Source organism: Hyperolius riggenbachi, chromosome 7, assembly GCF_040937935.1.
Source record: "Hyperolius riggenbachi isolate aHypRig1 chromosome 7, aHypRig1.pri, whole genome shotgun sequence".
Classification (NCBI taxonomy): domain Eukaryota; kingdom Metazoa; phylum Chordata; class Amphibia; order Anura; family Hyperoliidae; genus Hyperolius; species Hyperolius riggenbachi.
In genome coordinates, this window is record NC_090652.1 from 231,880,238 (window position 1) to 231,895,019 (window position 14,782).

General features: G+C 43.6%; 1 protein-coding gene across 3 annotated transcripts in view; it reads right to left on the reverse strand.

The window, feature by feature from the left end:
• Nucleotides 1-14,782, reverse strand: part of SPAG16 (sperm associated antigen 16) — a 1,402,284-nt gene that overhangs the window by 1,328,606 nt on the left and 58,896 nt on the right. For all 3 annotated transcript variants that reach the window (XM_068245386.1, XM_068245387.1, XM_068245389.1), the window contains exon 4: nucleotides 8,383-8,510. In XM_068245386.1, coding sequence (XP_068101487.1) covers nucleotides 8,383-8,510 — 128 coding nt within the window. The remainder of the gene's footprint in view (nucleotides 1-8,382; nucleotides 8,511-14,782) is intronic.

The window sequence follows — 14,782 nt, forward strand, 5'->3', positions numbered from 1 at the left end:
CATGGCCTATGGGGCACCAAAACTTCTGCAGCACCTCCAGTGTCAACACTTCCTGTTTCGAGAAAGCGTCCTTACATTACCTTATCTAACGAGGGGGTGACTAATTACTGACTGGATGCTGGTGTTGTCTCACATAGCTTGCTAAGTCACCTGAGTAGGTTTAACTTGCTAAAATAAGCAGGAAATAGTTTTTCCTTTAGGCTGCTTTCACAGTAAGATGTTACAGGCGCACGTTAGTGCAGCCTGTAATGCAGCCCACCGCACAGCAATGAAAAATCAATGGGCTATTCACAGTGCCCATGTTGCGTTACATTATAACGCAGCAGGTTTAAAGAAAGTGCTGCATGCTATACGTTATACGCGACTAAGCTGCGACTGTTTGCACATGCGCAGTAATGTTCGAGGAGGAGGTCTCCCCTCCTCCTCTGCGGCCAGCCACATGGCTAATTAATATTCACTGCACTGAGTGACGTGCAGTGTTTACTTCCTGGAGCGGTCGCTCTGTACGGCGATTGGCTGGAGGGACCACGTGATGCGGATCACGTGGTCTCCGCATCTCAAAGCACAAAAAGGCACACCAAGAGCTGCATAACGCAGCTATAGGTAGCGTCCGCCTCCAACACCACCAGGCGTTGCGTTAGGGGCACATTATGCGACCTTTAACGTCCCCTAAAACGCAACGTCCTGGTGGGAAAGAGGCCTTAACGTTAAAAATTGTGTTTCCATATAAGCACGCCACACGGTGAAACTAAATTGTGTTTTTGTACATTTTCACAGCAGGGAAATTATGGTTTTCATCCCGAATTATGATATTTTTCCCCCTCATCCTCAAAAGAGATATTATATCTTGTAAGGGACAGTGAGTGATGTGATTGGTTCAATGTGCCAGCCCTACAAAAAAGATATCTACGTTAATAAATGTGTAAAGCAAATAAACTAAGAAATGTTACATCCTGTACAATTACAGGTGGAGAAACATTCATAAAAGCCTTCATATATAAAGTAGACAGATCTACTGCTCTACTCCCCAGGGTTTATGTAAAATAGAAGGTTTAGCATTCCCACTTGGGACTTGGGTATGAATAATGCGATGAAAGCTTTATTACTTTTGAGAGGAGGTATGTAGATTTCTCTCTGTACTATAACACAAAGTAGTACACTATAATATACAGGCTGTGCTTTCATCCTGTTAACTGCTTTACCGTAATAAAGAATTGATGAAAAAATACTGTCGCTGTCAGTGGAATAAAAGTTTTAAGACCTGCCAACAGTGTTGTCGAGAGCCATGTCTGAAGCTGCCCAGTCTGTTGTTATGGGTATACAGATGACAGATTTCAGCCGTCTGGGGTGGCAAGTGTGTGAAATGACTGCTGTTTGCCACTGGCACAATGTCTCAGGGCACAAAGCCACATTCCCTCTGGCCTGTGGCATCTGTTTACACTGGAAGGCATGCACTCTGCATGGCACCTACTGCACAGCTTGTAGCTTCATTCTGTGCCAGTATTATGCTGGAGAAAAAAAAGCGGCAGCTACATCATTAAAATGGATAAAGGCTTCAAAAACTATTTTCTTGTTTTCTGCTGCATAGTCACAGTCACTAGTACAAATATTTTCCAGCTGTGTTATATAATACTGTAGTGTAATCTAATCATCTATTACCGGTACTGTATGTATTATTTTAAATCAGTGTACCCTGTTACTTTTTTTGCTATAAATCTAACAATCACATTCTCAAGAAGAGCAGGATATTTGGCAGATCCAGAGATATGCATAGACAAATTGCGTTTGATTCAGGAACCGCCAAATGGAAAGGTACATATATGACAAATGTAAGCTTATTAGAGAACCCTCAACTCAGTATGAGTGTACATATACTAAAAGCGGACCCGGACTCTTACACAGCACGCAATGATAAGTCTTAATTCCACATATAGTTGCTGAAGAAATTCACTTCTCTTTGTTCTGTGTTTAGGCAGATAAACCTGTCTAGTTTTTATCAGTAACTGTAAATAGACTACAGGAGAGCTCTGCTGAGGCAGCTTTACAAATAGTAAACACTGGGGCTTAAAGTGAATGGGAACCGCATTTAAAAAAATGAGATAGATACTTGCCCAAGGAGAGGGAAGGCTCTAGGTCCTGGTCCCCTCAATCCAGTGCTGGCTCGCCCGGTAGCAGTATTTTACTAAATTAGTCAAATACTGCTTTATCCGGCCAAATGAGTCTTCAGGGAGCCCGGGTGCTCCTGAAGAAGGGCAGACCTGTACTGCGCCTGTGCAAGCACGCTCAGGCCTGTGCAGTATGGAGCCGCACGTCTTCGGGAGGACACGGCTCCCGAAGACTTCCAAATACCCTTTCAGCAGGGGATTGAAATGGGGGGGGGGGGAGCCAGCACAGGATAGAGAGCACCGAGAGAGGAGTCAGAATGCTCTATATGACGCAGAGCTTTCCCTCTCCTTAGGTAAGTATTTGCTGCATTTTTTTTTAAATGCGGTTCCCATTCACGTTAACCCTTTTAGTGCCTTCGTCATGCGGTGGCTAATCTTCTAGAGCAGAGAGGAAGAGTTTACATCCACTGTAAGTGTTTAAAAGTTTTTTTGTTTTTTTTTGCTTTTTATATTTTATTACAGTGTATATGTTTAATAATGAGGTTTTGGTCAGTGATGAAATATACTTGCATTGATGATTTTAGCTTTGTCCAACAAAAGATAAAGATCAGGCACTAAGATCCCATTTCTATTTCGCATTGTGAAAATTCTCACTAGTACTGAAAGCAAAACAATTTGAACAGATTAGTTTCCATTAAATGCATTTTTGTGGCCCATTACGGTCCCCCATCGGTTTCCCATGTAGAGTTAGACGTATGCGAAAATTTGCATAAAAAAGCGCATATAATAATGTGAAAATCCACATACAGAAAAACGCATGCAAAATGTAATATTGTTAAAATGGAGCTAACCGCAATATTTATTCAAGGCTTTATTTTGTTGCCACTTACAAGTAAAATCCACACTGACCAAAAGCTAACAGCTGTTTCAGGCATTGTGCAAGCATTAGCATAAAGCTATCATTGCTTCTGCGACAGAGTGCAGCGTTTTTGTGTAAGTGTGAAAGGGGCAAGGGCCCTCAGGGTAATAGAATGACAAAAGGAGAATTTTGAGTGCTTACTCACACATTTATCTCTTTGTGTGCGCTTTCTATATATTTTCCTCCAACGGACATTAACAAATGTTTGTGTGCAGGGGCGTTTTTAGGCTTAGGCATTCCAGGCCACTGCCTGGAGTGCCATTAGTCCTAGGGGGCACCATGCCCCTCATTAAGCCTCACCCCCAAACTAAGCCACACCTCCCAAATTAAGCCATGCTAGCTACAGGTGTTTGTGCCTCCTTCTGTCTCCTTGTGCCACCTTCAGTCCCCTGTGCCACCCCGTGTGTCCCTCTGCTCCCCCTGTGCCTCCTTCTGTCTCCCTTTGTGCCTCCTTCTGACTCCTTGTGCCACCTTCACTCCCCCTGTGCCATCTTTGCCCCCCATGCAACTAGATATGAATTAAGGTGAAATGGTGCCCTAAGGAAGCAACGACTTTGGGCCCACCCTTGATAGCCACCTAGCTTTCTTGACAAGATTTGTTGGGGGCTAGCATAAACTTGGTCCCTAGAATTTCTCCAGGCCCTAGGAAACTGTTGCGTTTTAGATGATCAGGCTCTATGTGCGTCCCTCTGACCCACTGTGCCTCCTTCTGTCCCCTTGGTCCACTATTTGTTCCTGTCCCCCTTCTGCGCTCCCCCAGTTGTATGTTAAGGCAGAGTATAATGCAGCAGAAGCTGTGCTCTAACCTCCCTTCTGCAGTGCTGTGCTTGTGTGACCATCCTGTCTGTTTTCTGCTCCCTCTAGTGCTCGTTCTCCTCATGCAGCGGGTAATCATGCTACATGCGGTAGAAGATGTTGGGCACTAGGGCGAGTGGTGACCGAACAGGCGAAAGCACAGCACTGGACTCCAGCGGAGAGGTGAGAGAACAGCTTCTGCTGCACAATACTCTGCATTTACACACTAAGCTGGGATAGTGCAGGAAGGACAGGATCGGTGGGTTGTTTGTATCTCAGGGACTCCCTGTATTATGCATCCACCCTATACGGCACATGGTTTATATTCTCTAGTGTTATTTTTTTTTGGGGAGGGGGGGGGGGGGTGACACAGGACTTGCTTGAAGTGACAAAAAGGTTAGAAATGCCCCTGTTTGAGTCTAATGTATTATATTACATTAAATAAATGTGAGATATTTGTAAAGGTGTATAACTGTTTTAAGCAACAATGGTGAAAATAGACGGTTTAGAGAAGAATAATCATCATCTAGCGAGCTTACCATGTTGGCAAAAGGAAAGGATGCCACTTTGTCTAGCAGCCAAGTGTACAGTGAATTTCCCTTTACACTAGGCAAGGAAATCCTGCCATGGCAATGTGTTGTTATTGAGCACATGAAAGTACATTTACCATGATTCTGTGTCTGACAGGGGTTATCCCTATACACATATATTATGATCTGTTGAACATTGTATATTATCTTCTACACTTTCTGGTGGAGGGTACATTATTTATGTTATGCATGGTGACTTTGGTTTTCCCCTCACAAAGCCAGTTTATGGGTGAAACATGTAGAGATAGTAGGGGGTGTTTTACGTAAATGGCACCTTTTAGACAGATCTCTTTTTGAAGGAGCAAGGTATAAGAAGAGATCCCAACAAGCTAAAGGTGTCCATTAACATTACCATCCTGTGGCCGAGCGATCATTCCTGATCGCCACGGAAATCGATTGGAAATAATCAGTCATGCCCATTAACGGTTAAACTACCACTAATTCGGCCATTAACCACCTTGGCGGTAATGACGAGCTCAGCTCGTCCATTACCGCCGCGGTGTATTACTCAGCCCCCGGAGGGTCTTTCTGGCCCAAATTTTCGAAGGGGGTGTAGCTAGCACTTGGCTAGCAATATCACCCCTCCGATCGCCGCCTGCCCGCTTTGATCCTCCCGATCGCTGCACTTTTTGCTTACCCCCCCCCCCCCCCCCCCCGGAGCCCGCTCCGGAACAGCCTCTCCATAGCCTCCAGGGGTCGATGATATCAGACGTCATGTCCGATCGTCGCCATAGCAATGCCTGAAGCTATGGCGGAAGTCTCTGCCATCGCGGGATCTCGGCCAGGTAAATATCGCCGGCGGCGAGCGGAGGGCGGGGGGGACACAGTGTCGGGGGACTTGGGGGGAGAGTGTAGCTAGCCTAGTGCTAGCTACACTAAAAAATAGCCCTTTTTTAAAAAAAAAAAGTCACCCATGGTCGCACTAAATAGAATGCCAGGGTGGTTAATGGGCAAGACTGATCATTCTGTTCGATTACTGTGGCAATTGAAAATGATCCATCGGGCCTCTTGGTTCCAATAGGATCACTGCTGAGCCATCTTTTGGGAGAAGTTGGACCAGTGGTCCTCTAGTGAGCCGAATGGGGCAGCATTGCATTGTTTACCCCTTATATAACTGGGTGGTATGTGACTGCCAGATCTTGAATCCTGCAGAAGCTGGGGATGCTGATGAAAATAGTTAAAGCAACATTCATATTAACCGTCTCCATGGCAGTATGATTCCTTCCCGATTTTAAGGTCTAAAAGCGGTACAAATTTTTCATTAGCTTTTAGACCCTAAAAGCAAGAAAAAATATCATACCACCAGAAAGCCTGCTGCAGCCCCTGCACTTACTCACATTCCTGGGATCTAGCGTGGCAGTTCTCCCTCTGTCCTTCAGGTGGTGCTATAATCCTATAGTAAGATTGCGGGCTGTCATCATGACGACAGATAAAGATCTCACCAGAGGGATCCAGAGCCTCAGAGAACAGGCAGGAGAATGGCTGCTGGCGTCTGGATCCTGGGGGAGGCGAGTTGAAATGCCCGCTGTGCGACTACCACGAGTCAGGCTAGGGGTTACCGCTTTGAGTTGCGGATTTCCAGCCCCGAGCCTGACTCGAGGTTACCGCTAAGGAGGTTAACTGTTACAAGAACCATACTGGGAGCTCTGTGCTCCATCCTTTGTCACTGTAACTTAGCATTTGCAGGTGGACATCATTTGAGATATTCCATTTTATAAAATTATGTGGCCGATTCCTTAGGATAAAATATAGGTACATAGCAAACCATTTAATTCAAATAGGTCTCATGCCTATAACTAATGTTTTGTACATTTTCTCCCCAAGCTTGGAAATGCCTATTATTACTGTACCTTCCTGGGACTGTAGTGGCTTTAGCCAGCCTGGCCAAATTCAACTTATAGGAGTAATAAACATGCCTAAAACACTGTCACCCTAAAAACACAAAACATTCTTCTCTACAGCCCGAGATCCCTCAAGCTTAGCGCAATGATCCCCAATGATCCAACTATCCACCATTCCATTATCTAATAGGGAGCTCTGTAAGGCCCTAAGATGTCCCATAACATTATGGGTTAGTGAAGAGCTCCACAGTCAGAGCAAAGTCAATGCCTGTTTGCTATGTACAGTCAAGTTTTTAATGAAGACTACACAGATGACTCTAACATATCTACAGTTCCTGAATTTAAGTATTTTAAATAGACTGAATGTGCCTATACACTTATAGATAGTCACTAGAATCGACTATCAGATAGATCCCTATCAGATCAAATTTGATTTGAGAGGGATCTATTACTGCCACACACTTTTTAATAGCTTCAGCATGAAATCTATTCAAAATCTATGTAACCGCAGCATTGCACGGTTTGATGCATTGCATCGCTATGAGCAATGGATCTGCCGCCTCTCCCGACCCGCTGCTGATCCATATCTTTCACCCAGAGCGATCAACTGATCAACAAATGTGGGCCGAAAATCGATTCGCTGACTGATTGATTGAGCCAGCCGTGACATCCATTTCTAGCAGATTCTATCAGAGTAATCGAATCAGCAGGATATCAAAAAGAAAAATCGATAGGTGTATGGCCACCTTAAATGACAACTGTAGCAAAAGGGCTATGGAGGCTGCCATATTTATTTCTCTTTAAACAATACCAGTTGCCTGGCTATCCTGCTGATTCTCTGCCTCTAATATTTTTAGCCATAGAGCATGAACAAGCATGCAGCAGATTAAGTGTTTCTGACATTATTGAAGATCTGACAAGATTAGCTGCATGCTTGTTTCTGGTGTAATTCAAACACTACTGCAGCCAAATACAGCAGATTCCCAGTTATCCAGAACTCAACTAACCAGAAGTCTCGTCCAACCAGAACATATCTTTGGCAGTACTATGGTGTTGAAGGCCAACTTCTTAGGCTATTGGAGGCTCTGCTGTGCTTAAAGACTGCATTCCATGGCCCTCACAAGGTTATTATACTTTCAAATACTGTATTTTAATATTTAATACAGAGTTCATGGTATGTATAGAGTCGGGGATTGTACTGTATTAACTAGGCCTTTTTTCTAACATTCAGTCTCAAGCAACCAGAAAGCACACTTATCCGGCATCAGCCAATCCCTGTGGGTGCCGGATAATGAGGACTTTGCTGTAGATTAGCAAGGTTGCCAGGCAACTGATACCGTGCAAAAGGAAAAAAAAATATGGCAGCCTCCATACTCCTTTCACTACAGCTGTCCTTAAAGAGACTCTGTAACATCAAAAACATCCCCTGGGGGGTACTTACCTCGGGTGGGGGAAGCCTCCGGATCCTAATGAGGCTTCCCACGCCTTCCTCTGTCCCACGGGGGTCTCGCTGCAGCCCTCCGAACAGCCGGCGACTGTGCCGACTGTCAGTTCAATATTTACCTTTGCTGGCTCCAGCGGGGGCGCTGTGGCTGCTTTCGGCTCCGAACTACACGGAAATACCCGATCTCAGTCGGGTCCGCTCTACTGCGCAGGCGCCGGAAACTTGCGCCTGCGCAGTAGAGCAGACCCGACGGCGATCGGGTATTTCCGCCTACTTCGGAGAGCGCCTGCGCAGGAGCCGGGAAGGTAAATATTGACGTCATCTTTCACGGAGGGCTGCAGCGAGACCCCCGAGGGACAGAGGACGGCGTGTGAAGCCTCATTAGGATCCGGAGGCTTCCCCCACCCGAGGTGAGTACCCCCCAGGGGATGTTTTGATGTTACAGATCCTCTTTAAAGGAATTCCATCCTGCCAGGCTCTCTTTAACTGGAATCTAAAGTCTGGCAGTAGGGAAAGCAGCATTAGAAGAAGGAAGAGCCATTGTTTTTTTCAGAGCACAATTACAGATTTCCTTCCAGTTTTCTTAACCCCAGTCCAGTAATAATGATGATGAAACAGTAGGCTTCAAGCAATTCTGATAGCTTTTAAAACCCTCAGATGTTGTTGCACTAGACACAAGAAAATCTACCATTCTGTTTGAAAGCACTCCAAGGTTTTCATCATTCCCATCTTAATCAGAAAATTGCGCAGAAAATCGTCCACCACTTCAGGCCTGTGAGATGCAGCTCGCTGGGAAGAGACTGGAGATCTCTGTGACTACAAGAGAAAACAAAATAGCAGCTGTAATCATTTCAGAAAAAGAAATGTAGTACAACCAATACAGACATACAGAATAGACATAAAAAAATGCAAGACAAATGGCAAATATGCAGTGTCCTGCAAAAGTATTCACTCCCCTCAGTGTTTGTTCTCTTTTATAGCATTACAACCTAAAATTTAACCTCTTGAGGACTGCAGGGCTAAACCCCCCTAGTGACCAGGCCATTTTTAGTATAATAGCTCACTGCAGCTTTAAGGCTAAGCTGCAGGGCCGCACAACACATCACACAAGTGATTCCCCCCCCCCCCCCTTTTCTCCCCACCAACAGAGCTCTCTGTTGGTGGGGTCTGATCGCTCCCCCATGTTTATTTTTTTTTTTAAATTAATATTATTGTTAGCTTTTTTAAAAAAAAAAAAAAAGCTGCTTCTTTAAAACTGTTCCCTCCCTCCCCACAGCCAGCCAATTATGGCGATCAGCTGTCATAGGCTTCTGCCTATGAGAGCCGATCGCTCTCTTGTCCCCCAGGGGGACAGCCGTGTGACACGGCTGTCCCCAGTACAGTGCTGCTGCCGATCGCAGCGCTGTACATAGAAATAGACGGCGATCACGCCATCTATTAGTCTCCCGAGCGACAATAGCCACTCGGAGACCGAAGGCAGGGTGGAGCTCCACCCCCCAAGCAGGAGATGCGCGCTCAGCCTGCGCGCGATCTCCTGCAAAACAGATCCTCAGGACTTTACGCCAATTGGCGTTAGGCGGTCCTGGGGCTGCCGCCGCGCCCACGCCCATCGGCGTGACGCGGTCGGCAAAAGATTAAATGGACTCCTGCACAGCACACAATGAAAAAATTCACTTCTCTGTGTTCTGTGTTTGTTTAGGCAGATTAACCCGTCTAATTAGTAGTTATCAGCAACTGTGAATATATTGCAGGAGAACTCTGCTGAGGCAGCACTGCATATAGTAAACAATAAGGTGTAACCCTTTTGGTCCCTTCTGCAGAAACAAAACCACATAAATCCTTTTTTGTTTGTTTGTTTTTTTAGGATTTCCGTTATTTGTAATTAAGAAATGTTTTTTTATTCCATAAAGGTTATCATGCTGTGGCTAATCTTTTGGAGATGAGAGGAAGTAGGATTTTATGATACATGGAAGCATTGTTATTGCATATGTATTCATGTCCATTGCTATTTACCTTTTTGGTGAGACAAAATACTGTCAATTTTATTATACTGTATGTATTTAGTAGTAATATTGTATAAAATAAACTTTTTTAACAATACCAATATAAAATATGGTTTGAGTTGAGAAGTACAGTTGTGAGTGTGTTTTGCTGGTGATGTTCATCTTCAAAACGTGAAGACCGGCACCATCAAGTTGTATAAATGCTCTTTGTTGTGTAAAGGTGGCCACACACGATACCATAAAATGATCCGATTTTTCGGCAATTTGATAAAAACGATCGGATCTCCCAAAAAAAGCGAAAGCTTTTTTTTTCATTTGACAGAAAAATCCGACTGGATATCCCGTTTTTCTTCGATTTTTATCGATCCGGAATGCCAGATATTTTTCTTCAATCTTTCTAAAGATTGTATGGCGTTTGTGTTAGATTGTCAATGTATTAATATACACACCCTAGCAATTTTGTCAGAGTTTCCAATCATTTTTATCATGGGGAAAAATTGAACACACATGTGTGGTACATTGGTCATATTTTTGAAATGTTACACTCAGTCAGAAAAATGTATTGCAATTCTTAAAGAGGATCTGTAACATAAAAAGATCCCCTGGGGGGTACTCACCTCGGGTGGGGGAAGCCTCCGGATCCTAATGAGGCTTCCCACGCCGTCCTCCATCCGTCAGGGGTCTCGCTGCAGCCCTCCGTGGAGTCCGGGCAGCGGTGACGTCATTATTTACCTTCCTGGCTCCAGCGCAGGCGCTCTGACGGCTGTCGGCTCCGAACTACACGGAAATACCCGATCGCCGTCGGGTCTGCTCTACTGCGCAGGCGCAAGTTTCCGGCGCCTGCGCAGTAGAGCGGACCCGACTGAGATCGGGTATTTCCGTGTAGTTCGGAACGGAAAGCCTCCACAGCGCCCCCCGCTGGAGCCAGCAAAGGTAAATATTAAACTAACAGTCGGCACAGTCGCCGGCTGTTCGGAGGGCTGCGGAGAGACCCCCGTGGGACAGAGGACGGCGTGGGAAGCCTCATTAGGATCCGGAGGCTTCCCCCACCCGAGGTGAGTACCCCCCAGGGGATCTTTTTAATGTTACAGAGTCTCTTTAAATTTAACAGATACAGTATTTAAAAAATGGTATGGTGTGTGGCCACCTTTAGACACATTGACATAAGTAAGCGACACTGACTTGAGATTGGAGGGGGTCCCCTTCGAAACCTCGCTTACTTATGTCAAGGTGTCTAACACAATAAAGAGCGTTTATACAACTTGATGGTGCCGGTCTTCACGTTTTGAACTGAAGTTGGAGCCAGGAGTGTTGCCTGCCTCCCTGACCTGGCACATCTCACGTACGTTCTACAGGAGTGCTGTCTACCAGTACTTTACAAGGTGATGGTCATCTTATCATAAATACTTACCCCAACTAAACCCCAATTTTTTAGGTAATGGAAACCCAATGAAACCCCAAACTCTGCATGTTGCTTTGTCGATGAGTAAAAAGGTATGGCAAAGGTTTAGGGCCATTTTACCTAAGTGCTCAAATGTACGTCAAGATAAATAATGACACAAGCAGCCGATGGCGTATGACATGCAGGAGCTCGGGTGCATGCAACATTTTGGCTTTCCTATATTGATGATGTGCTGGTGGCATGGAGCTGTAGCCTTGAAATTCTGCAGAAATCTATGGAAAAAAGTTACGCAAATGTATTGCTTGCTCAAAGCAAACTGCATTTCCTGATGGTGGTGCATGACATATCTCTGCATGTTTTTCTTTAGTAAAGAGTCCTACCTTGTTATACTGGGTGCCTATCTGACAGACCACTCTGTTCCATCACTTAAAACAGAAGGTATTTGTGATCATTCAGCATTAAATGAGCAACTGTGGTTACCCACAATGCATCACTGCTGAATATGCAAATTATCTCTTTATGCCCCTGATGCTCACATCAGTATTTGGTTTTCCCACTAAGTTTTCTTCCAATGTTGTGTTAAATGTTGACAAAAGGATGGCTGTAAGTGTAGCAACTTTAGCAGAAAATGCTTGCTTTGGCTTGAAATGGCTGAAAACACTTACCAATAGGCTATACAGAAAAGATCAATAGGTTTCACATTGATTATTTTCTTAATTATTATGGTTGAGTAAAATTAGCCTGTAGAGAAACTTTAATGGGTGGAGATGAGGATCGAGAACCAGCATATTTGTAACTGTGATTCTATGTCTAAGAACACACCAATGGCAATCAAGACTACCTGGCATATTTAAGTGGTAAGGTTGTCCGAGAAAAAGTGTTTCCATTACTAACGGCCAAGCAGATTAACTAAGATTGGAAGAAGGAAGCCCGGCACTGTAACCAGCAGTATATGTACCATGGCCGTGACATGACCATACCTGTGTGGTATTTGGAACTGAGCTGTGTGTGGCAGGTCCAATTAGGACATAGAAGCTAATGTTTCAGGACCACATTGGGTCCCTTTATCAAGGCAAAATTGTCAGATAGAGGCACTTGGCTTCCTAAGGGACCTAGAATAGTTTGCTCCAATTATTGCCTGATGAAGCAGGATTGTACCTGCGAAATGCGTTTCACTGTGGAGTTTGAATGAAGCTACTTGTTGACAAAAATCAACAGAATTCTGTCTACTTTGGGGAGGTAAGTCCACCACTACCTCCTCTGTTAAATGGTTTTTAATATATTTTATACTTATACTGGCACCCCTGTTCCAACCTACAGTTCATAATACAGTCCACCCTTGGTGGAGGATTGTAACCACCTTTTTCCAATCTACGGAGCACAACTTCTTCACCTGAGTGGGGTCAGGTCTAATTTCCCCACATGCCTGTGTAGCGGTTTCCTGATTGGTAGCCCATGTTTGGGAGTATAAATTAAATAATTTTACTGTTATTTAACTTAGGTGACCATGGGCCTGATGTACAAAACAGCAGTACAACTGCATGAGCAAGCAGCGCAAGGCAAAACTACTGGAACTACTGGTACTAATGACAGGGGAGCAGTGTACGTTACCCCATCAGTGCAATGCCCATTAACAATGTTACGCATGAGCTGCTATGGTAATGTGCAGCATACCCCATATTGCCATACAAGTCAGGAACCCTGGTGGCTGCCCTACTGCCATTAGTACTAGTAAAATTAACATGCGCCTCTTGCGCACAGAAATTTTACTACTGCTTGGTGCATTAGACCCCTTAATTCTTTTGTCTACCTATTATTCCTTAGAATTATGTCACGTAAGAGATTTAGTTGCTACTGGTTACAGCTACTGAGATGATAAACAGCAGGTACTTATAAAATTTTGAGATGGCTAAGAACTATGGCACAGTTTGGCAACTAGTTACTGCTATTCCAGTGTGTCGCAGTTCTTAGCATTTGAATTGGTTAACACCAATAGCATCTGATTAGCATCCAATTAATTGCAACTACTAGCAGAAGAGTTTATTATGTAACATAATTTAGCCCTTTAAATACCTACACAATTTTGGTGCTGGTTAACTGAATGATTTTTAATAGCTACACCACTCCTTCCACAACCTTAGATCAACACCATCTAAAACATGGTCACTTGCAGAGTCCACCTCAAACATTTGGAACCAGAGCCTTTTGTCATGCTGCCCTTCTCCTTTGAAACTCTCTACCACACTCAAACAATAGCTCCAACTCCGCAGTTCTTTATTTACAAATTGAAAGGCCAAGTGTTTAGCCTGTTTAGTATGAACATGTAGCTTTTTTATTTGCAGCACAATCTACACCTCTACTTATTACTGGTCTGAGACATACATATGTGCTTTGAGTCCTATGAGAGAAAATCACTTTACAAATGTTTTGTCTTTGTAGACTGTAACGTCATAAGGGTATTGCTCTCTCTCCTACTGTATTGTGGTACTGCTGTATCTACTTTTCTGTCAAATCTATTTACGTGGCACAGTATGTTATCCAACTGTGTATTATCCATATTGTTTATTATTATTTATTTGTAAAGGACCAGAGAAGATCTTGGCAGGAAACAAATCAATAATAATAATAATATAACAACAACAATAATACAGTATGCCTCTAGCCATGCAGAAAGTGTTAGGCTGGGGTCTCTCATCACAAGGCAGAAAATGCTTTTGGAAAATCATTATCATGAACACAGTCATATTTAAGCTCCTGGGGGCAGATCCAGAGACCTGGGGGCAGTCAAATCACCATTTCATGTCTAACCACACACTAATGTGTTTGGGAACTTGTACACCTTCCTTTGCAGAATATTTTTTTCATTATCAGAAAAGACAACTAATAGACTAATTTGTGGTATTTATAGGGATTTGTTTTGTTCTGCTCATGGCATTGTGAGTACTTAATTAACCAATCACCCCTCTTGCTCCCAATTTGCGAGAAGATTTTTAAACTCTCATAAATTAGCACTAAACCCGGTAGTTGTGCCTAATAAAATTAAGTAGTAAAACACTTTACTGTAATTATAACAGCAGTCAGGCACAAAATACCTTTTGGCATCAAAGTGCTTATACTAAACACATCATTTTTACAGATAAGTTAAAAAAAAAATAGGATGCTTAATATTTCAGCTTTTTAAAAATGCCTGCGGAAACTGTTCAGAGATAAATCAAGTTTTGTAAAAAGTAGAAAAAAAAAAAAAGTTTAGCTTCCAATCTCTAGAGGAACTTAAACACAACATTGAACTTCATCCCAGTCAACAGCCAATACCCCCTTTCCCACAAGAAATCTTTACTTTTCATCAAATAGACCACCAGAGACTTCTGCAGTGATGTCAGTGCCATGGCTCTGACAGTTTACTGTTTGTGAACCTCATTGCAGTGTGGGAAATAAGGGCTATTGCTAACTGCCAAGCAACTGGCCTCTCCCTCTGTGCAAACACATATTTTAAAAAAGTAACCTTTTAGCCTATCACATTGTTAGTGAGTGTGTTTATAGTGGATTAATCAATAATGGCATCTGTATGGGATGAACTTAAAAGGAACCTTAACTGAGATGGCTATGGATGTTTCCTTTTAAACAATACCAGTTGCTTGTCAGCCCTGCTGATCTCTTTGGCTGCAGTAGTAGCTCACACACCT